The sequence below is a fragment of the Capra hircus genome, chromosome 21, assembly GCF_001704415.2.
Source record: "Capra hircus breed San Clemente chromosome 21, ASM170441v1, whole genome shotgun sequence".
Lineage (NCBI taxonomy): Eukaryota > Metazoa > Chordata > Mammalia > Artiodactyla > Bovidae > Capra > Capra hircus.
The window spans coordinates 41,684,502-41,708,688 of record NC_030828.1 but is presented as its reverse complement, the minus strand read 5'-3'; the positions used below and the strand labels follow the sequence as shown (position 1 = coordinate 41,708,688).

The window sequence follows — 24,187 nt, the reverse complement described above, 5'->3', positions numbered from 1 at the left end:
ACATGTAACCAAAAACCTTGACACACACTGTTGTTTAGAGTTTTGAATCATATTGCTTTTTGATGGCTGCTATATATTCTCTGTTATGTTACACTCCTTTAACTTTCTGAAATGTTGTTGCTTTTGGAGAATCTCAAAGAAAAAAAATAATGGACAGGAAGGAAAATATTTTAAAACCTACATTCATAATTGAAATAAACTACTAGACAATTATTCTTATTGAAAAGGATTCACCACTACATATCTTTAAATAGGCTGCTCTCAGGAGGCATTTAAAAGTATGTGACTTTCAAAACCCTCAATTTTCATACAACTTTTCATTCACTGCATAAAGTACACTTACAGTAGATGAGATTGCCATGCTTCAGTTGTGAAAGCAATAAAAGGTTATGTTTTTTGCTTATCTGAAAGATTTCAAAGAAAAGACTGAAAAGGAAATTTAACATTTATTACTAAATAAGAGGCAGAGAAAGGAAAAACAAGGATATATACAATAGTACATTTACTCAGACATGATATCCCAGCAACTCAATCACCTGTACCGTAACTGTCGACACCTAAGAAAGAGAAAGGAGCTCTGGGTCCTGGAAGAGATAGTTCAAAATGAATATACTTGACCAATCTTAGACTTCTAGTTGTCAGCTTTGCCCTTATTGTATTCACAGTTCTAACAAAGTCTGGCTCCTTTGTCTTTCAATTCATATAGGATTAGAGGAAGCAAATTAGAATGAAAGGGAGAATAGTTATGGGTGGACAAAATAACGGTACTATAAAGCCACACTTATTTGGTATGGAAAAAAAAGAGAAAAGCTAAGAGGACTGATTGAGGCTGTTTGGCAAAGGAGTGTAAGAATTACATTAAAACTGATGCACGAGATGATGGCTCACTTTCTAACATAAACAGCAACTGCTACTTAGGAAAGAAGAGATATATATGACTTTATTATATATGATTATATATATTGTATATATAATAAAGTTATTATATATAATAAAATCATACACATATGATTTTATTTCTATTTTAAAAAGAATAAAACAAAAGAGCCATGACAAACCTAGACAGCATATTAAAAAGCAGAGACATCACTTTGCTGACAAAGATCCACATAGTCCAAGCTATGGGTTTTCCAGTAATCATGTATAGATGTGAGAGTTGGACCATAGAGCCCCAAAGAATTAATGCTTTTGAACTGTGGTGTTGGAGAAGACTCTTGTGAGCCCCTTGAACTGCAGGGAGATCAAATCAGTCAATCCTAAAGGAAATCAACCTTGATTATTCACTGGAAGGACTGATGCTGAAACTCATACTTTGGCCACCTAATGCAAAGAGCCAACTCACTGGAAAAGACTCTGATGTTGGGAAAGATTGAAGGCGAAAGGAGAAGAGGGTGGCAGAGTATGAGACGGTTAGATAGCATCACTGACTTGGTGACATGAATTTGAGCAAACTCTGAGAGATAGTGAAGGACAGGGAAGCCTGGTGTACTGCAGTCCCAGGGATCACAAAGAGTTGGTCACAACTCAGTGACTGGACAAGAGCTTACACTTGAAGGCAGTAAGCTTCAGCAGGCTTTAAAAAATCTATCTGTACCCCAAATTACATTAGATAATGAAACACTATTAATTTTCCCACCTCACCTCCTCAATCATATTTATTAAAATAAATGCAGTGAAAATCCTGTCTCTAAAGGTTTATACAGTTTTCCTACATTCAACTCAATTTTTTCTTATATTTGGTTTCCTTCCCTCAACAATCAGCTGAACTTCTAACACTGAAATAAAATAACTTCAGGCAGTTAGATATTGCTAGCTAGCAAGAAAAGAACTCTACAAATTTCCACTGTTCATATTCATCAGGAGAAAACTGGCTGGGTGATGATTCTTTGGAGTTGGGCCTGTTCAGTTGGTAATTCAGAATCAGCACTGGTATGTCTACCTCATAGTAACTTAAAGAAGCTTTGAATAAGTTAACTAATCTTTGGTTAATACATGCATTCCAAATAGATAAACTTGATCTCCCCAACCTTCTTTCTATATATCAAAAAGTATATATCTTGTGAAAATAAATTTAAAAACATATTTATAAATATAACTTACCTCATCACTTTCAGGCTGTGAAAACACAATCGGCTGGCCTGTATCTGAGGCTTCCCTTATGTTAAGATGTAAGGGGATGTCTCCTAAAAGAGTCCATCAGATATCCATTAGCACCACAGAAGCTTATACAGGCATTTGAAATTTTACTCTTTGAACTGCAGAAACAAATTGATTCAAATCAACCAGAGTTATGACTATCCTCAAATTGCTAAATTTCTGAAAAACAAATTTCAAATGAAAATTAGGGAAAAAATATTCCATTTAAGGGTAATACCATGATTACATTTGAAAGTAGTGTGGCAGTCAATCAAGGAATAAGATCTCTGATTTATTCTTTGCTGGAGGTCTTCCAGCAAAAATGACCTGGAAGATATTTCTAAATTTTTTCCCTATAATAACTGATATAATAATATGATATAGACATATCTTGCCACATAATAACAGGCAACTGAAAAGGACAGATGAAGAGGCAAAGAAGTTTTTAAAAAGCACAACAGAATAATCTTCTTGATAGTGGCAGATGGGTGAGCAAACAGAACTGTTGAAAAGCAGGGCAGACTTGTTAGTTCAACTATCTGCCTCTTTATCAGATAGAATTCTTTTATAACATATCAATCTATATAGCAGTATACATAACTTGAGCTCTCAGGAAATAATCAGTTCAGTTCTGTTCAGTTGCTCAGTCATGTCCGACTCTTTGTGACCCCATTCCTGGAGTTCACTCAGACTCACGTCCATCGAGTCAGTGATGCCATCCAGCCATCTTATCCTCTGTTGTCCCCTTCTCCTCCTGCCCCCAATCTCTCCCAGCATCAGAATCTTTTCCAATGAATCAACTCTTCGCCTGAGGTGGCCAAAGTACTGGAGTTTCAGCTTTAGCATCATTCCTTCCAAGAACACCCAGGGCTGATTTCTTTTAGAATAGACTGGTTGGATCTCCTTGCAGTCCAAGGGACTCTCAAGAGTCTTCTCCAACACCACAGTTCAAAAGCATCAATTCTTCGGCACTCAGCTTTCTTCACAGTCCAACTCTCACACCCATACATGACCACTGGAAAAACCATAGCCTTGACTAGATGGACGTTTGCAGGCAATGTAATGTCACTGCTTTTCAATATGCTATGTAGGTTGGTTATAACTCTCCTTCCAAGGAGTAAAGCGTCTTTGAATTTCATGGCTGCAATCACCATCTGCAGTGATTTTGGAGCCCAAAAAAATAAAGTCTGACACTGTTTCCACTGTTTCCCCAACTATTTCCCATGAAGTGATAGGACCAGATGCCATGATCTTTGTTTTCTGAATGTTGAGCTTTAAGCCAACTTTTCACTCTCCTCTTTCACTTTCATTTAGAGGCTTTTTAGTTCCTCTTCACTTTCTGCCATAAGGGTGGTGTCATCTGCATATCTGAGGTTATTGATATTTCTCCTGGTAATCTTGATTCCAGCTTGTGTTTCTTCCAGTCCAGCGTTTCTCATGATGTACTCTGCATAGAAGTTAAATAAGAAGGGTGACAATATACAGCCTTGACATACTCCTTTTCCTATTTGGAACCAGTCTATTATTCCATGTCCAGTTCGTTGCTTCCTGACCCGCATACAAGTTTCTCAAGGGGCAGGTCAGGTGGTCTGGTATTTCCATCTCTTTCAGAATTTTCCACAGTTTATTGTGATCCACACAGTCAAAGGCTTTGGCATAGTCAATAAAGCAGAAATAGATGTTTTTCTGGAACTCTCTTGCTTTTTCCATGATCCAGCGGATGTAGGCAATTTGATTTCTGGTTTCTCTGCCTTTTCTAAAACCAGCTTGAACATCTGGAAGTTCACGCTTCACGTATTGCTAAAGCCTGGCTTGGAGAATTTTGAGCATTACTTTACTAGCATGTGAGATGAGTGCAATTGTGTGGTAGTTTGAGCATTCTTTGGCATTGCTTTTCTTTGGGATTGGAATGAAAACTGACCTTTTCCAGTCCTGTGGCTACTGCTGAGTTTTCCAAATCTGCTGGCATATTGAGTGCAGCACTTCCACAGCATCATCTTTCAGGATTTGAAATAGCTCAACTGGAATTCCATCCCTCCCACTAGCTTTTTTTGTAGTGATGCTTTCTAAGGCCCACTTGACTTCACATTCCATGATGTCTGGCTCTAGGTGAGTGATCATATCTTCATGATTACCTGGGTCGTGAAGATCTTTTTTGTACAGTTCTTCTGTGTATTCTTGCCACCTCTTCTTAATATCTTCTGCTTCTGTTAGGTCCATACCATTTCTGCCCTTTATTGAGCCCATCTTTGCGCCCATCTTTGCATGAAATGTTCCCTTGGTATCTTTAATTTTCTTGAAGAGATCTCTAGTCTTTAACATTCTGTTGTTTTCCTCTATTTCTTTGCACTGATTGCCGAGGAAGGCTTTCTTATCTCTTCTTGCTATTCTTTGGAACTCTGAATTCAGATGCTTATATCTTTCCTTTTCTCCTTTGCTTTTCACTTCTCTTCTTTTCACAGCTATTTGTAAGGCCTCCCCAGACAGCCATTTTGCTTTTTTGCATTTCTTTTCCATGGGGATGGGTCTTGATCCCTGTCTCCTGTACAATGTCACGAACCTCTGTCCATAGTTCATCAGGCACTCTATCAGATATCTATCCAAGATGGGAGGGTCATGGTGGAGAGGTCTCACAGAATGTGGTCCACTGGAGAAGGGAATGGCAAACCACTTCAGTATTCTTGCCTTGAGAACCCCATGAACAGTATGAAAAGGCAAAATGATAGGATACTGAAAGAGGAACTCCCCTGGTTGGTAGGTTTCCAATATGCAACTGGAGATCAGTGGAGAAACAACTCCAGAAAGAATGAAGGGATGGAGCCAAAGCAAAAACAATACCCAGTTGTGGATGTGACTGGTGATAGAAGCAAGGTCCGATGCTGTAAAGAGCAATATTGCATAGGAACCTGGAATGTTAGGTCCATGAATCAAGGCAAATTGGAAGTGGTCAAATAGGAGATGGCAAGTGTGAATGTCGACATTCTAGGAATCAGCGAATTAAAATGGACTGGAATGGGTGAATTTAACTCAGGTGACCATTATATCTACTACTGCGGGCAGGAATCCCTTAGATGAAATGGAGTAGCCATCATGGTCAACAAGAGTCCGAAATGCAGTACTTGGATGCAATCTCAAAAACGACAGAATGATCTCTGTTCGTTTCCAAGGCAAACCATTCAATATCACCGTAATCCAAGTCTATGCCCCAACCAGTAACGCTGAAGAAGCTGAAGTTGAATGGTTGGTTCTATGAAGACCTACAAGCCCTTGTAGAACTAACACCCAAAAAAGATGTCCTTTTCATTATAGGGGACTGGAATGCAAAAGTAGGAAGTCAAAAAACACCTGGAGTAACATGCAAATTTGGCCTTGGAATAAGGAATGAAGCAGGACAAAGGCTAATAGAGTTTTGCCAAGAGAACGCACTGGTCATAGCAAACACCCTCTTCCAACAACACAAGAGAAGACTCTACACATGGACATCACCAGATGGTCACCACTGAAATCAGATTGATTATATTCTTTGCAGCCAAAGATGGAGAAGTTCTATTCAGTCAGCAAAAACAAGACTGGGAGCTGACTGTGGCTCAGATCATGAACTCCTTATTGCCAAATTCAGAGTTAAATTGAAAAAGTAGAGGAAACCACTAGACCACTCTTTCTACCACACCATCACAAATAAAGCTGAGATTTAAAAGGCAGTAAATGGAGTAGAAGAGTTGACTTTTATGTTGCTCAGCATTCTTTGAACCACTTTAAGTCCATGCAAAGGTTATCGAAACATGTGTGTATGTGTGTTTTACATAAACTATTCATTCAGTACCATGCCATTCAGTGTAAATAATGCAGAAGAAGAATGTGTTACAAACCTACCACAATTTATATTATAAAGTACAGAGTAACAGATATGTCATGTGCCTCTTATCAGCATATTTTGAGATCTTAGCCAACTCTCTTTCCTAAGTGTTCAATAGACAACAATGCATGAATATTTCAATAAGCACGTAAAGGTTAGTTTTTCAGTAAATTTGATGTCTACTCTATAGATCAACTTTAGACTATAGGAAGCTGTCATGCGGGAAGCAGGAGAAGATATGTTACAGAAAATATTTAGAAACCCAGAAAGTTTTTTCTCTTGATTTATGAACTGCCAGTATATAGTAAAGAATCCTGAATGCTTTTATTTCCATCAGAGTAATAGAACAAAAGAGTAAAATCATCTCCATTATATAGCCAGCTTGTTCATTGTTGTTGCTCAATGCTTGTTGTATCTGACTCTCTGTGACCCCATGAACTGCAGCACGCCAGGTTTCCCTATCCTTCACTATCTCCCAGAGTTTGTTCAAACGCAAGTCCATTGAGTCAGTGATGCCACCCAACCATCTCATTCTGTCACCCCCTTTTCCTCCTGTCCCCAATCTTTCCTAGCATCAGGGTCTTTTCCAATGAGTCAGCTAGTGACATCATTTCTGCCCTCCAGAGACTCACACTCCGCAGAAGAGGAGACTAAGATGGGGAAAACCTTGTTAGAGAGTAGATGGCACAGTGAGAGCGGCAGTGGACTAACAGCTGTGCACAGGGAAAATTAAAGTGGGCTAAAGGCAGTGAGAGTTGCTGAGGTTCAGTCTGGCCTTGAAAAGTATTTTTGAAGGGCTAGGGCTGAAGGAAGCACACTTCAGAGACATAAGTTAAAGAGGTTTCTGTGACATGATCTGAGACCTTAATTACTATGTATAAACCATCCCTATAGCTGAATACGGGTTTTCCAGGTGGCTCAGTGGTAAAGAATTCACCTGCCCAGAGGGATAGGGTAGGGAGGGAGTTTGGGAGGGGCATTCAGGATTGGGGGGACATATGTACACCTGTGGCTGATTCATGTTGATGTATGGCAAAAACCATGACAATATTGTGAGGTAATTATCCTCCAATTAAAATAAATAATTAAAAAAAAGAAAAAGAATCCACCTCCCAAGTAGGTTCAGTCCCTGGGCTGGCAAGATCCCCTGAAGAATGAAACAGCAATCCACTCTAGTATTCTTTCCTGGGAAATCCCATGGACAGAGGAGCCTGGAAGGCTATAGGGTCACAAAGAGTCAGATATGACTCAGTGACTAACAACAACCACCACAAGCTGAATGTGGATAAAATTCTGAAGAGCCATTTTACCAAATAATCATTTGAAACACAGCTCCCTAGATGAAAATAAGAGGCAGCAAGAGAGTCAGTAAAAGACACATAAGAGTCCTGGAGGTGTCAGGATTTCGGTTCCTTGTTCCCAATTCCAACCTCTTCATCATCAGAGCCCCTGTTCCAGTTCATGGGAGAGCCCTCTGGGCCCCACGATCATATTAAAGGGAGCAGATGTGCTCTACGTTAGAACCCTAAATTATTTTTCCCGTAAGAGTTTGAGATACAACAGTCTATAGCACTAGCCAAGTTTCTGTGATCAGTAATCAGTGTTTCTGATATATTTTTAGGGTAACTACACATTTGATTTGCAGGGCTTCCCAGGTGTTGTGAGTAGTGAAGAACCCGCCTGCCATGAAGGAGACATATGAGATGCAGGTTTGATCCCTGGGAAGATCCCTTGGAAGTGGGCATGGCAACCCTCCAGTATTGGCAGCTCCAATACTGCAGTTGCCACTGGCAACATGGCAACTCCAGTATTCTTACCTGGAGAATCCCATGGACAGGAGCCTGGCGGGCTACAGTCCACAGGTGGGCTACAGTTCACAGGGGCACAAAGAGTCAGACTTGACTGAGGTGACTCAGAATGCATGCATACATTTGTGAGCTGTTGGTTAAAATGTAACTTCCATCTGTAGGTTGTTTCTCTAGGAGACATGTTTCAAATTCCAAATAAGTGACTTACAAAATCATTGTACAAATTAGGAAATTATAATACTGTCAGCATAATTCAATAATGCCATTATAATTACACATTTACTTTATTATATAAGTGAATATCAATCTGCTGTTATTATGCAGATTTGGGAAACTGAACTTCCTAGGTTAGTTAAATGAGAAACAGTTGCAGAATAAAATCAGTATCTTTAATTATAAAAATGTATCAAAATATATCATTAGTATTCACCTGGTACTGTGGTAGCTGCTATAGTACCAATGCATAAAAACAATAACACATTTAACATCAACTTTTAGAAAACTAATTATAATAAAGAATGTTTTGAATTCCTTGATCTCTAAGGAATATTGTTAACTACCTAAAACTGGTAATTCACTCTATGACTCCATTATTTAGCAGCTAACATCTGCCTTTACCCAGAATAGAAACTCATATGCAGAATATCAAAACATGTTCCCTAAAAAGTCCATTAAGTTGCTTGTGGATTTTTTTTTAATGTTTTATCTAAAATCTGTGTTTTGCTCCTTTAACATATGATTTTACTTCTCCTTCAATTACTAATTAATTCTTCAATTCAGTAACATGAACAGTATAGACAAGGTAAGTTTCAGGTGCCATCTTCATAGACATGGCATAAAAAGATTACAGAAAACAGTAAATGTCGTTTTTTCTGGAGCAGAGGACTTATACATTCAGAACTGATCAGGAAAGCATTTCTCCACGCACATCAAGAACTGACACTTCCAAAGACTGCCACAACATATGAAATAGGTATTTCTGTATATGTCTGCTCAGTTGGTAAAGAATCTGCCCACAATGCAGGAGACTCTGTTTCAATTTTGGGTCAGGAAGATCCACTGGAGAAGGGATAGGCTACCCACTCCAGTATTCTTGGGCTTCCCTTGTGGCTCAGCTGGCAAAGAATCCACCTGCAATGCAGGGGACCTGGGTTCGATCCCTGGGTTGGGAAAATCCCCTGGAGAAGGGAACAGCTACCCGCTCCAGTATTCTGGCCTGGAGAATTCCATGGGCTGTATAGAGTCCATGGGGTCGCAAAGTCAGACACTGAGCGACTTTCACCTTCACTTTCTGCTGATACTAAGAGATGTCTTCCCAACTTAGCAAACAAACTGAAGACCATTATTTAAAATGTGGGCTTCAAATCAGAGCACTCAAACCACAAAACTTGCTTTACAAATTCAGGTTATGGGCGGTTTTCATCTACAGCAAGAGTTGTAATTGGCAGAACAAACCCCCTATTCAAAATGTGTTCCACTAATGAAGTATCACAAAAAGCCAAAGAAAGATTAACACAGAGAAGTGCACTATACTAACTTAATTCAAAACACAAAGCCAAAAGCATTTCATCACTTTGAGATGATCTTCATCACCATGCTATTTCCTTTGCAAATGAATATCCGGTGGTCTTACCTAGAATATCAAGATCAAGGGTCCGTGCTAGTCTCCTTGCACCATCAGCACCAAAAATATGAGTTTTGTGTTTACATTTTGGACACTGGAAAACACTCATATTTTGGACCAGGCCCAGAACCTAGAATAATAAAGACACATTGAAATCAAAACAAAATTAAACCGAATTTCAATCCATTATTCCAACAAGCTTCTACTGCGTGCCTACTAGGTTTCAGAGATACTATGATGAATAAGTAATGGTCTCTGCTCTTAAACAACTCAAGCTAGTGGGAGAGCAAGACAGATGCCATTAACTCGAATAATGAGATAGGTGCCAAAAAATTATAAATCATGGGGATCAAAAATTCTGTTTTGGAAGAATAAGAGTGATCTCTGGGTTTCGCACAGAGAACTGTTTCTTCAGGTTGAGTGTAAGAAGAGGGGTTGAGGCCTACAGTAGGAATTCTAGGCAGAAGAAAAGGGAACAAGCCAAGGCAGTGAATTTTGATTCGTAGGGCCTATTTTGGCTGCAGTTTAGCAAAGGTGACAAGGCAGAAGTTAGTTTGGTAGAAAGGTCGAGGTCAGATGGTAAGGTGCCAAATGCTATCCATGTATTTGAGATTTTATTTTTGAAACAACAGAGATGGCACTGAAGAGGCAGTGATACATAGTCAGATCTGTTTCAGAATTTTACTTTGAGGTCAACATGAACATGGAAAAAACAAGCAGGAAGCAACAAAAGAAAAGACACAGTTAAGAGGCTAACTGTGGACAAAGTCTCTCAGTAGAAAACAGCCAACGTATGTTGTTGTTGTTCAGTCTCCTGGTCATGTCCAACTTTTTGTGACCCTGTGGACTGCAGCATGCCAGGCCTTCCTGTCCCTCACCATCTCCCAAAGTTTGCCCAAGTTCATGTCCATTGCATCAGTGATGTCATCTAGCCATCTCATCCTCTGACGCCCTCTTCTCCTTCTGCCCTCAATCATTCCCAGCAACATACACTGAGTACTTGTTCTAGGTCAGGCCCTGGGATAAGGGCTGTATATGTATTATCTTACTGCCTCTTTATAGAACTTTATGAGATGGGTTGTTAGCATATCCTTTCCAAAGGTGAGAAAACTGACAAAGCAAAAGACTGAAACTCAGCTCTTATCAAAATGTTATTATTTAAAGCAAAAATTTAAAGCTACATACAAAGTGTTCATTTCTTTCTGAGTTTCCCCAGCTTCAAAAGAGATATTTCATAAACATTAGCTGAATAAACAGACAGGCTCTATTTATGATCCTTTTAACCTTACTCCTTATTTATAGACAGCCTGGTTGTCTTCTAGAGTGAAAAAACAACTATCAGAGGCTTATAGGTAACAATGTCCATATCACCCTATCAATCCCACCATTACACTTATCGTTATGGGAGATATCTCTATTAGAACATTTTCATTTTAAATGAAGAATAGCACTGATAGTCCACAATTAAATATATCAACAAGAAGGTGATCAAATGTGTTATTCCTTCTGAAAAGAGAAACAGGAAAGAGTAAAGTCTCCTATGACATATGTAAATGAAGACAGTGAGGGATATAAATTTGTAGGTAAGCATTTTCCATGCATTATATGCCCTTTTGCTGGTGGAAAGTGTCACAAAAAATAAATCATACCATGTTTTGGTAATTCAGTGCCATCTTCAGAAAGCTAAGGAAAACCCGGCTAAATATCACACAGCTTATTTTATTCACAATGTCTACATAATACACTCGTTACTTGAGCTGCCTTACTACCATTTATGTTGAATGTATATATCCCCTAACTGTAAGGTTTTCATAAATATAAATAAAATCACATATTTTTATAAAATAAAATTTTATATAAATAAAATTATATATATTTATAAAAATAATATAAATAAAATTGTCACTCAAGAAGGAGAAGAAAGAAAATTGCAACATGAAAATTTAAAGAAGGGTATATTCTAATTCAGAGAGAATGTGAAATGTACTCCTCTGGAACCTCTTCGGCTTTCCAAGATAGAGAGACATGGAGCAAGAGTATATTTGCAGTTTGTCTGTGATTAACTTATTAGAAAATCGTTTCCTATGGACTGTATAAATGTCTCAGACATTCCCTGTATAGACTACATAAATGTCACAGACATAAAACTGTAATCAAACTCAGGATTTAATGCTATGCTATTATATGCTAATAACTAGGCTAAACACAAGAAGCAGGACACAGTAGTGAACAAAATCAACTTGGAGCTTGCACGCTAACTGGAGAAACAGATTGAATAATCAGTGCAAAAATTGATTTTAAAAACGAGAACAGTTTCTCTAGAAGCAAAGTACAGAGTATTATGAGACTAGAGAAGAAAGGACTCTATCTACTACGGGAGTCACAGAGTGGGGAAATGTTTGATACATTGATCCAACAGTTAAAGAGTAAGCAGGTTAAAAGCAAGGAAAAGCGAGGAAACACACTCAAAAAGGAAGTAGAAGCATGTCTGCTTCAAGGAACTGAAAGGCAGTATGGCTGAGGTATGGGGTGAGTGGTGCGAGATGAGGCTTGAAAGGTAGGGGCTGCAGGCCATGTTAGGTATGTAGGTTGTACGAGTGCAGAGATGCCACTGAAGAGGTTAAGCAAGAGAGACTGCTATGCTTATAATTGCAGGAGACTCATTTTTCAAGACTGAAGGGTTTTAAAAGTAACATGGAATAGAAAAACTAAAAGGATTTTTCTTTGTGTGTTTATTTCTTTGACAAACACAAATCCAGTAAATGTATGCTCTGAAATCTGTCATTTCAGAGGTGATGGTTTTTTGCGAAAGGCCAAGGAGAAAAGGAAAGGTATATCCATTTGAATGCAGAGTTCCAAAGAACAGCAAGGAGTGATAAGAATGCCTTCCTCAGTGACCAATGCAAAGAAACAGAGGAAACAATAGAATGGGAAAGACTAGAGATCTCTTCAAGAAAATCAGAGATACCAAGGGAACTTTTCATGCAAAGATGAGCACAATAAAGGACAGAAATGGTATGAACCTAACAGAAGCAGAAGATATTAAGAAGAGGTGGCAAGAATACACAGAACTATACAAAAAAGATCTTCATGATCCAGATAATCACAATTGTGTGATCACTCACCTAGAGCCAGACATCCTGGAATGCAAAGTCAAGTGGGTCTCAGGAAGCATCACTACAAACAAAGCTAGTGGAGGTGATGGAATTCCAGTTGAGCTATTTCAAATCCTAAAACATGATGCTGTGAAAGTGCTGCACTCAATATGCCAGCATAGGAAAACTCAGTGGCCACAGGAGGGGAAAGGGTCAGTTTTCATTCCAATCCCAAAGAAAGGCAATGCCAAAGAAGGTTCAAACTACCACACAATTGCACTCATCTCACACACTAGTAAAGTAATGCTCAAAATTCTCCAAGCTGGGTTTCTTCAACAGTAGGTGAACTGTGAACTTCCAGATGTTCATGCTGGATTTAGAAAAGGCAGAAGAAGCAGAGATGAAATTGCCAGCATCTGTTGGATCAATGAAAAAGCAAGAGAGTTCCAGAAAAACACCTACTTCTGCTTTATTGACTATGTCAAAGACTTTGAGTGTGTGGGTCACCACAAACTGGAAAATTCTAAAAGTATGGGAATATCAGACCACCTGACCTGCCTCCTGAGAAATCTGTATGCAGGTCAAGAAGCAACAGTTAGAACTGAATATGTAACAACAGACTGGTTCCAAATTGGGAAAGGAGTACGTTAAGTATGTTTATTGTCACCCTGCTTATTTAACTTATATGCAGAGTACATCATGAGAAACACTGGGCTGGAGGAAGCACAAGCTGGAATCAAGATTGCTGGGAGAAATACCAATAACTTCAGATATGCAGATAACACCACCCTCATGGCAGAAAGTGAAGAAGAACTAAAGAGCCTCTTGATGATAGTAAAAGAGGAGAGTGAAAAAGTTGGCTTAAAGCTCAACCTTCAGAAAATGAAGATCATGGCATCCGGTCCCATCACTTCATGGCAAATAGATGGGGAAACAATGGAAACAGTGACAGACTTTATTTTGGGGGGCTCCAAAATCACTGCAGATGGTGACTGCAGCCATGAAATTAAAAGACGCTTCTTCCTTGGAAGAAAACTTACGACCAACTTAGACAGCATATTAAAAAGCAGAGACATTTTCTTGCCAACAAAGGCCTGTCTAATCAAAGCCATGGTTTTTCCAGTAGTCATGTATGGATGTGAGAGTTGGACTATGAAGAAAGCTGAACACTGAAGAATTGATGCATTTGAACTGTGGTGTTGGAGAAGACTCTTGAGAGTCCCTTGGGCTGCAAGGAGATCCAACCAGTCCATCCTAAAGGGAAATCAATCCTAACATTGGAAGGACTGATGCTGAAGCTGAAACTCCAGTACTTTGGCCACCTGATGACTCATATGAAAAGACCCTGATGCTGGGAAAGATTGAAGGTGGGAGGAGAAGGGCATGACAGAGGATGAGATGGTTGGATGGCATCACCGACTCAATGGACATGAGTTTGAGTGAACTCCGGGAGTTGGTGATAGACAGGGAGGTCTGGCGTGCTGCAGTTCATGGGGTCGCAAAGAGTCGCACACCCCTGAGCGACTGACCTGATCTGAAAATACTCTAGGTTTTCCCCTGCACAGTTCCTTTCTGCACAGGATTTTTCTCCTGGGCACAAAGCTAGCATCTCTCTTCTCTGACTTAGGTGAGGACATGCATCTTGTTCTGGATGGAACGTGAGCTGGAGTGACTTGTGCCACCTCTAGGCAGGGGCTCTACCTGCTGATCCCCCATCATGTTTCCCTCCTTTCCTGGGACAAGCAAGCTTCCAGAAAGCTCAGTCCCTCTGGGTGCCGGAGTATGAACAATGCAGACGAGTGTTAAAGCCAAACTGTAATGGACTCGTAGCATGAGAAAAATAAACCCATGTTATTTGAAGCCACTGAAATTTGAGGGTTGTTAGTACACATAATCTAGCCCATATTGGCTGACAGAAAGGTGTAGGAAGAAAGTACTAGAATTTCTATTTGTTCCTTATGATTTCCTTTTTAATCCCAACTTTTTTGTGTGTTATAATGGAAATAACATATTAATAAATGTGTACTACATATAGATATAATTTCTAATGTTGCCTATATATAGTATACCTTATAGACTCTCTATATAGGTACATATAATATATATTTATATAATTTATATCTCTATATATAGTATACATAATAGAATCTACCTCCACATATGTATATATATATAATTATATATACTTTCAAACATCACTTACTCATAAAGATGTACCACCAAAACAATTTAGAGATAACCCTTTATATGTTTGAAATTAAAAGATTGTGATACCTAAGCTTGGCTCTATTACTGATATTCTTCTTCTAGGTAAAGGACAAATGCCTAATACTGCTTCCTAAGTTATTTTGAACAAAGTAATTCCTCTTAACTCTGGAATTTCCTCTATTAAAAACTTCCCACACAAATACCACATTTCTTAAAAAAAAAAATGCTGTACAGTAATGGAATAGAACAGATAGCCCAGAACAGACTCATAAATTAAAGTCACTAATTTATAATGGAGATGACACAGAGCTGCAATGTTAATTGGACATCCATATAGAAAATAAGAAACCTTAAAATCCTCTATCTCACACCATGCACAAAAATGTAATTCCAGATGGACTGTAGAGCTAATATGAAAGATAAAACAATAACATATTTGGAAGAAATCAGCAGAATATACTTAAAACCTTGGATGCAGGGAAAGACTTTTTTAGCAGGACACAAAGAAGCACTAAACATAAATGAAAATGTTTTGTTAAACTGGACTACATTAAAATTAATAACTTGTCAGAAGACATAATTAAGAGAGTAAAAAGGCCACCTAGAGAGTAAGTGATAGGAGCTATAATATACATATATAACAAAGGACTTTCATCTAGAATATACAAAGAACTCCTGCAAATAAATAAGAAAAAATAAGAAAACACAACAGAGAAATGAGCAAGAGACTTAAAAGGCACTTCATAAAAAAAGATATTCAAAGACAAACACAAGAAACATATTCAATTTTAATTATCACCAGGGAAATGCAAATTAGCATCACAATGAAATACCATGCATTTATGCTTAAAACCTGATTAGAACAGAAAAAGGTCCTTATGACTACAACAACCTCCTTGCCTACAAAAAGTTAAAAACCCAAATATCAAATGTTGATGACGACATGCAATAACTAAAACCCATAGCTTCAGCTGAGTGCAAAGTGGTACATCATTTTGGAGAACTGGTAGTTATCTACTTAAACTGATGTATGCCTATACTGTGGCACAGTATTTCCACTCTGTTATATGTTAAAAAATGTGAACATAACAGTTACCAAAAGACGTGCATAGAAGTGTTCATAACTAATTATCCAAAAATGAAAAACTACCTAAATGTCCATTAACAGTAAAATGGACAAATAAATTGTGGTATATTCATATAATGGAAAGGGCTTCCCTGGTAGCTCAGATGATACAGAATCTGCCTGCAATGTGGGAGACCAAGATTCAATCCCTGGGTCGGGAATATCCCCTGGAGAAGGAAATGGCAACCCACTCTAGTATTCCTGCCTGGGAAATCCCATGGACAGAGAAGCCTGGCAGATTGCAGTCCATGGGGTAGCAAAGAATCAGACACGACTGAGTGACTAACATACAATGGAATGCTACATGGCAATGAGAAAGAAAGAACTTTAGCTATAGTCCACAGTATAAGTGAATCTCTCAAACATAATTTGAAGCAAAAGAAGCCACACAAAAGTATATACTTATTATTCCATTTATATAAAGTTCAAAGACACGTGAAAGTAACCAATGGTGTTATAATTTGGGTTCTGCTTTGGGGGCAGTGATCAGGAGATGGCACAAGGCAGAAGCTTCTGGAGTATGGGTGATGTTCTGTTTCTTGAACACAAACAATGGGTGTGTTCACTCTGCAAAAATTCACTGAGCAATATATACCTACAATACATGCCCTTTTCATATGTGTATCAGACATCAATAAAATGCCTGTTTTTAGAAAAAGGTGGTCATGTGAAGAGTGGCCAAGAAAGCAGTAAGAACAAATATCCAAAATGATGGTTTACTAGGCATCTTGTGAACCTGCACACAAAACCAACCATCTGTTTTAAATAGAAAATATTCCATAAAAAGAGAGGTAGTAATATGAGGTCTTCAGGAAGAATAATCCCCTATTCTTTCCACATGACATTCCAAGGAAAGAACTGAAAGAAAAATCTAAACTCAGAGAAGCTCTGAAATCGTGGGGTTCTAGACCTTTAATGTCTCATAAGGTAGCCACTAGTCCACATGTGCTGCTAAGCACTTGAAATGCGGCTAGTCTGATTTGAGGTGTGCTGTAAGTATAAAACACATGCTGGAAACCAAAGACTTGGTACAAGTAAAAGAATGTAAAATATGTCAATAATGTTTTAAAGTTTACAAGTTACTCTTTAACCTTTTTTCATTGAAGTATATCATGAATACACACAGAAAGCACACAAATCATAAGTGCATGACTGAATGGACTTATAAAGTAGGCCCATGTTACCATGACGCTGTTAATAAAATCTAGCCAGCACCCTAGAAGTTTCCCTCTATACTCTCCAAAACATGTCACCAAAGGTATAAACTAAAAGCCTGATTTCTAACACCATAAATTTTGTCTAGTTTTGAACTTGATATGAATGTAATCATGTAATACATTCCTTTGTGTCTGTATGATGCATCCAGCTAAATCACATACATCTGCAGTTCATTTTCATGGAGTCCTAAGATTCCATGATGACTATATCACAGTTATTCATTTTCTCATTGGATCATCTGTGGCTGTTTCCAGATTTGGGCTATTATTAAACAGTGCTTCTACTAATGTTTTAATACATGGGTTTTTTTTTTTTTTTCCTGGATATTAGGTTATGCATATTTAACTTCAGTTAAAAAAAAAAAGCCAGTTTTCCAATAAAGTTCTACCAATTTATACTCCCACCAGCAGTGAACCAATTTACATTCTCACACAGTACCAGTTGCATGCCACAGCTTCACCAGTGTTTGATATCAACAGGCTTCTTTCATTTGGGCAGGTAGAGTAAGTATAGAGTAGTATCTCGTTGTGTTGGATTGTTCCATTGTCAAGCTGTTTGGACTGGGAACTGTATTTCCCAGATTTCCTTCCTTGTATGGCTCTTGATTAAATTTCACCAAAGGTAAAGTGGCATGACATTTGGAAAGAGTAAGTGTAGCCTCAGGCCTTACCCTCTAAAGCTTTCCTGTGGTCAGAGGTGGTGACAGAAACTTACAGAGGTGCAAATTGCATTCTAGTCTGTTCTTAGTCTTTCTGACGCTGTGCCCAGCTCTCCTTTGCACTGTGGTTTTGTGTTGTCAAAATTACTAATGAAGTTAAGTATATTTTTACATGGTTATTGGTCATTTGTATATTCTGCTCTGTACTGCTCAGGTCTCTTCTCTCTATTTTCCATTGATTATATGGATTTTTTCTTACTGAATTGCCAGAGTTCCTAGTATGTTTAAATGGAATCCCTTTTTGCTCAATTCTCAAGTTTTATATTGACTTCATGTTGACAGAATTTTCAATATACTGAGTTAACTATATTTTTAAAAATAACTTCCAACTGACAAGGGATTAATCTCCAAAATATACAAACAGCTCATGCAGCTCAATATCAAAACCACAAATAATTCAATCCAAAAAACGACCAGAAGATCAAAATAGACATTTCTTCGAAGAAGACATTATAGATGGCCAAAAAGCACAGGAAGAGAGGCTCACAACACTAATTATTAGAGAAATGCAAATCAAAACTACAATGAAGTATCACCTCACATTGGTCAGAATGTTATTGTTCAGTCACTAAGTCATGTCCTGATCTTTGCAACCCCACAGACTTTTGCAACCCCAGGGACTGCAGCACATCAGAATGGCCACCATCAAAAAATTTACAAATAACAAATGCTGGAGAAGGTATGGAGAAAACGGAACCTACCTACACTGTTGGTGGGAATATAAACTGGTAAAACCACGGAAAACAGTATGGAGGAGCCTTTAAAAACTAAAAATAGAATCAGCAATCCCACTGTTAGGCATATCCCCAGAAAAAACCATAATTTGAAAAGATATAAGCACCCCAATGTTCAATGCAGTGCTATTTATAATAGCCAGGACATGGAAGCAACTTAAATGTCTATCACCAAAGGAACAGATAAAGAAACGGTGGTACATAGAGATAATGGAATATTACTTAGTCATAAAAAAGAACAAAATCATGCCATCTGCAGCAACATGCATGGACTTAGAGATTGTCATATTAAGTGAAGTCAGACAAAGAAAAACAAATATCGTATGATATTGATTATATGCAGAAAAGTGTAAAAATGAACTTATTTACAAAGTAGAAATAGAGTCACTGAAGTAGAAAACAAATTTATGGTTATCAGGGGATAAGAGGGAGAGGGATAAACTGGGACATAGAGATTGACATATACATACCAGCATATATGAAATAGATAACTAATAATTAGAACCTACTGTGTAGAACAGGGAACTCTACTCAACAGTCTGTAACAGACTATATGGGTGTAAAGAAATTATCTTTCAATTAAAAATAAATTTTTTAAAAAAAGAGTGTATATATATATATATGTATATGTTTAACTGACTCACTTTGCTGTACACCTGAAACTAACACAACACTGTAAATCAACTATACTCCAATAAAAATTTAAAAGATAAATACTTCACCTGTTTTTTTCCATTTTTAAAAATATGGCTACTAAAAACTTTAAAATTACACTTGTGGTTTGAATTTTATTTCTATTGGACAATGCTGCTGTTGACCACTAAAGTCAAACTGTAGAACTTATTTTGATAGTTCTCCTATCAAATGTTATTCTAAGGTCCTAAAAATGCAAAACAAAAATTTTATCAGGGCCTGTAATTTATGAATATTTTAAAAAATTGAAGAGAAATGAAACATTTACCTTTAATTTAAGACTATTTAGGACAGATAAACTGTCAGGTTTCTTTGCTTGTAGTTGAAATTATATCAACTGGGTGTGATAACACTCATGTGTGGTTATCTCTTTCTGTTCAGAAGTTCATACAACAGTGATACACACACATATTATTTAACTAGAAAAGAGAAAACAAATTACTTCCTAAGATACACAGACTACGTGGCTAAACAACTTTTTCAAAACATGGGATTGGGTGGGAGAAAATTTAAAAGAGAGCTTTCAGTATTAAAAAGATTAAAAAACACTGCCCTAGTCATTTAAGAGCAGTCTTCTATAATTAATGATTTTTGAACAGGGGTAGCTAATGTGATAAAACAGAAGCTTATAATACCCATATTACAATGCTGTTCATAAAAATTCTTTAAATAGGAAGGAATACATATCCCCATGATCACTCCCTCCCCTCACCCCCCAAAAAGCTTTAAACTGTGTGAATACTTTATATGTTGTTAAGCTGTTTGTGTTTACTGTAGAGCTATTTTGTATATCCTTTGATCATAGAAACATTAGAAAACAGATGCTTTGCCACAGCTTAATTTACATAAAACCACTGAGACGCAGCTGTGAGCATGCTCAACCATTTTTTAATGTCTCATCAAAGTATAAGATCCTTTTTTCTTTTTACCTCAGCTGGTTTCACTGAAAGAAAGTAAATGCTACATGCCTGCCTAGCATCAGCCACCACAAACCTTTAGCACGCTACTCTTACATGATTCTAATCCATCACTGGCTCAGAAGGGCACTTCTTTTATTAACTTTTAAAAAATTGACTCTCTTGAAATATCAACATTGCCCTTAAATGCTGGATTTTTGTGTCTAAATGTATTGAATTAAGCAAACTCAGAAGACTCCAGTTTTAATTTCTTTTTGGCATTTTAAACCTAGAGTCAAGTAAGTAACAAGCAAGATTTTCAGGCTACTATATAATCCAATTTCTCAAGGTTACAATCAGGTTAAATTCTTGCCGGCTGGAACCTGTCACAAGGATAAAGAGCTATGATTTAAGAAAAAATGAAGAGGAAAAACTCACCATTAAACAGAGAATGAATAATAATAACTGAAACTGATTAGATTCACAAGTGCTTTTCAGTTCTCCATTTAGCCTTGAACCAGGGGTTCCGGTATATTTTAAAGCATGTGTACAGATATTATAATTTTAAAAAATGAGACTGGCGTTCTTGTTTTCTCTTTCAAAATTAGTCTGGCAATAGACAGAGCCATGAGTAGGGAAGGCTTTCATTCATTCTTCTCTCAGGGACCAACTACTTCTGGATCCATGAGGTATGACTTAACTTCTCCAAGCCCTGAATTCTAAAATGAGAGGTTGTAATGACTTCTAAAATCTACCACTATAACAATAACATTCAGAGCTACCCTTCACAATGTCATGAGGTAAGATCTATGCTAAGCACTACACGTGTAATCTTATTTAACTGTCACAACAACCTATGAGATGGGTCACAAAACACTTAAGCTAAATGATTTTTTAATCTTCTTAACCCTGTGATATTTGATGATATCCACATTACTAAACCTCAACTCTAGACAATTCGCAGAAATAGCAATTAAGAATGCAGAATCTGGTTGGTAGTCACCTCAGTGTTCCTTAAATAGTTGAGTCTTGAGGTCTTTTCACTCAGTCTGTTCTGATGGCTGACTCCCTCCAGTGTGAAACAGAAGGATGACTTTATTCTGTGAGCAGGACAACTATGAAATAAGAAGCTGTATGTGTGAAAGCCTGTGGAAAGAGAGAGTCACCTAGAATGTCCCCTCAAACCATTCTGCAGGTGGCTCCCAAGAGATTCCCAAATGCCACAGAAACTCCAGGGACTTAGGAAAGAGGGGTTCTTCAAGCACTCAAGATTTCTCTGGCCGTCTTCTTTACCAGTGCCTTTGTACTTACTGCCATCTCCAAGACCAGGAAGTTCTACATCCCTGCCAACTATTTCATTGGCTCCTTGGCCATGACTGACCCCTTAGTTTCTATTTTGGGCATGTTCATCAGCATCACACATACAACCACCCACACCTGGAGTTGTGTGACATCTGGTCATCTTCTGACATCACACGCTGCAAAGCCTCCATCCTGGTACTGCGCCATCACTGATACCCTGGAGAACAGTAAACACCAGACAGTGGGCCATGTGGCTGCCATGCTTGCTATCATCTGGGCCATTTTCATCCACATCTACATCCCATCACTCTTGTGGCAGCAGGCTAAAGCTCATGAAGAAATATCAGCTTGCCTGGTGAATACTTCTCTGATCTCTTACATTATCTATTCCATCTGTGGGGCCTTCTACATCCCGCCTGTATTGCTCATTATCCTCTATGGACAAATCTACACAAACACCTGGAACCACATCCTGACTCCACTATCACTTTATGGGAAGTACTTCACCAACATCTCATCAAAGACTGAGAGGTCCTCGCTCTGCTTGTTCAAAGCCAGCCTTCATGAGGGGCACTCTTATTTGATCAGCTCCCCTCTCATTTTCAACCATGTGAAAATCGAGCTTGTGGATAGTGTTCTGGAGCACAAGAGGATTTCTGCTGCCTGAGAGAGGAAAGCCACAAAAAACCTGGGGAAGCATTTGGGGGGCTTTTATCATCTGCTGGCTACCCTTCTTTGCTGAATCTTCAGGCCTCCTTATCTGCCAGGGGTCCTGCTGGGCCCACCCAGTCCTTTTGACTTTTTCACTTGGCAAGGCTATCTAAACTTCCTCATAAAACCAGTAATATACACTGTGTTTAACAAAGAGTTTCAGCAAGCATTTCAGAAAATTGTCCATTTCCAAAAAGCCTCTTAGTCTTATTAATATTTGGGGTAGTTACTGCTGTTGTCTTTTATGGCCTGTAACCTGACTGAGTTAATGAAAGTCACTCAGTCGTGTCCGACTCTTTGTGACCCCATGGACTATACAGCCCATGGAATTCTCCAGGCCAGATGTTGGTGAAGTACCTCCCATGGGCTGGAACGGCTACTGGAGTGGATAGCTGTTCCCTTCTCCAGGGGATCTTCCCAACCCAGGGATCGAACCCAGGTCTCCTGCACTGCAGGTGGATTCTTTACCAGCTGGGCCACCAGGGAATGTGTTTTTTATTCTTCCTAAGAGTTGGATTAATCCCAATGTCTTGGGTTTGGGTTCAATTAATAAAATTCTCTCTCTCTCTTTTTTTTTTTTTTAAAGAATGTGGACTCTGGAAAGCAGATCATTTAGAGTAGGATCCCAGAGACCCACTAAACAGATAGGCAGCCTTATGTGACATGTTTCATCTCTGTACTACAGTTTCCATGTAAGAAAATGGGGAAAATAATGTTATTACCTCACAGGGTTATTGTGAGGGTTAGATTAGGTAATTCATGTAAATCACACAGAACGGCATTCCCACTTAGAGCATACATGGGCCGCTGAGAGATGCTGGAGGAAGACAAAAATGAGCAAACAGCTTCAGTCTCTAAGATAAAACTGTGGCTGAGATGCAGAATGCTATCTACTCAGTCTTACAAAGGTTGCGACTGAAGAAAAGTCACTTTTTGAAAATGGAAAAATCGTCCAGTTGTGAAGAAGGAAGCCACATGAGATACATCATGTGCAAACTAACAGAGTTCCTAGAATGAATTCTAATAACACCTTCCGAGGCCTTCAAGCCCAGTGATGAAAGACTAAGCACTAAACTTTTCAGAGACTCAAACGAGACAACTTGATGATCACAGAGGAAAAATTATGCTCAAGAATGAAGAGAATAAATGTGTCGCTTGCCTCTATCTTCATGTAAGGTTACCTGTTTCTAAATTGTTTTGTAAGGTAGGTAGACTTGAGGTATTAAAATTAAACTTTCAGGGTCCAAAAGACAAACTAGATGTTGAAAAAGCTCCCAGGTAGATATAAAGAACACTTGACTCTTGAAGGCATTCAAGGGTGAAGACGTGAAGCTCCTGGTCCAAATGGATACCCTACTGCCACGAATGGCGACTGTGCCAGAAAAAGAATGAACTACAGTTTTGATCCTCATCACTCAGAACAACTGATGGGGTCTTTGGTTTAAAAGAAAAATGATACGAATCAATTATTTTAGGTTCTAAGATCATCTAATTTTTCTTAGGAGACAATATAATCATTAACCCTTACAAATAAATACGACAAAGTTCCATACCACAGTAGGATTCTTAATTTTTTGTTTGCTTTTAGCCAGCAGAAAAAAAAACCACAGGGAAAGCAAAATTCCAATCTCTCTCTTATAAAATAATTAACTATTTGCAAGGCTGCATTAGTTATATTAATAGAATTTTAAAAATTAATTAAAAGGAGGAAAAAAAGTTCAGTGCCCAGCACTAACCTTTAATATATTTGTTGCCAGGTCAACTGCAGCATAGACAGCTAGCTGCTCACCAAAACCCCTTCTCATCTTTCATACTTAGCATACAGCTATCCTGTGCTTCTCAGGCTCCTTGAGAAATATGACTGTGGTCACATAACACAGCTTTAGTTAAGAGAATGGGCACAGAAGTATAGAAGTATGTGTGCCACAACTAGGCCTCGTCCATAAAAATCTCCCATGACATGTCTGTGCTGTCTCTCTCTTCTGGCTAGCTCAAATGAGGATGGCCCAAGGGTGACCTTAGAAGTCACATTTTAAAATGGCAGTGGTCTTTAAGCTTAAAA

General features: G+C 38.3%; 1 protein-coding gene and 1 pseudogene across 4 annotated transcripts in view; one reads left to right on the top strand and one right to left on the bottom strand.

The window, feature by feature from the left end:
• Positions 1–24,187, bottom strand: part of NUBPL (nucleotide binding protein like) — a 232,337-nt gene that overhangs the window by 11,304 nt on the left and 196,846 nt on the right. For all 4 annotated transcript variants that reach the window (XR_001919904.1, XM_018066437.1, XM_018066436.1 and 1 more), the window contains exons 9-10: positions 9,434–9,554; positions 2,101–2,183 (exon numbers count right to left, since the gene is read on the bottom strand). Coding sequence is in view for 3 of the 4 variants with exons in the window: in XM_018066437.1 (XP_017921926.1) it covers positions 2,101–2,183; positions 9,434–9,554 (204 nt within the window). In the remaining variant the exon portion in view is untranslated. The remainder of the gene's footprint in view (positions 1–2,100; positions 2,184–9,433; positions 9,555–24,187) is intronic.
• Positions 21,122–22,330, top strand: LOC102189998 (annotated as a pseudogene).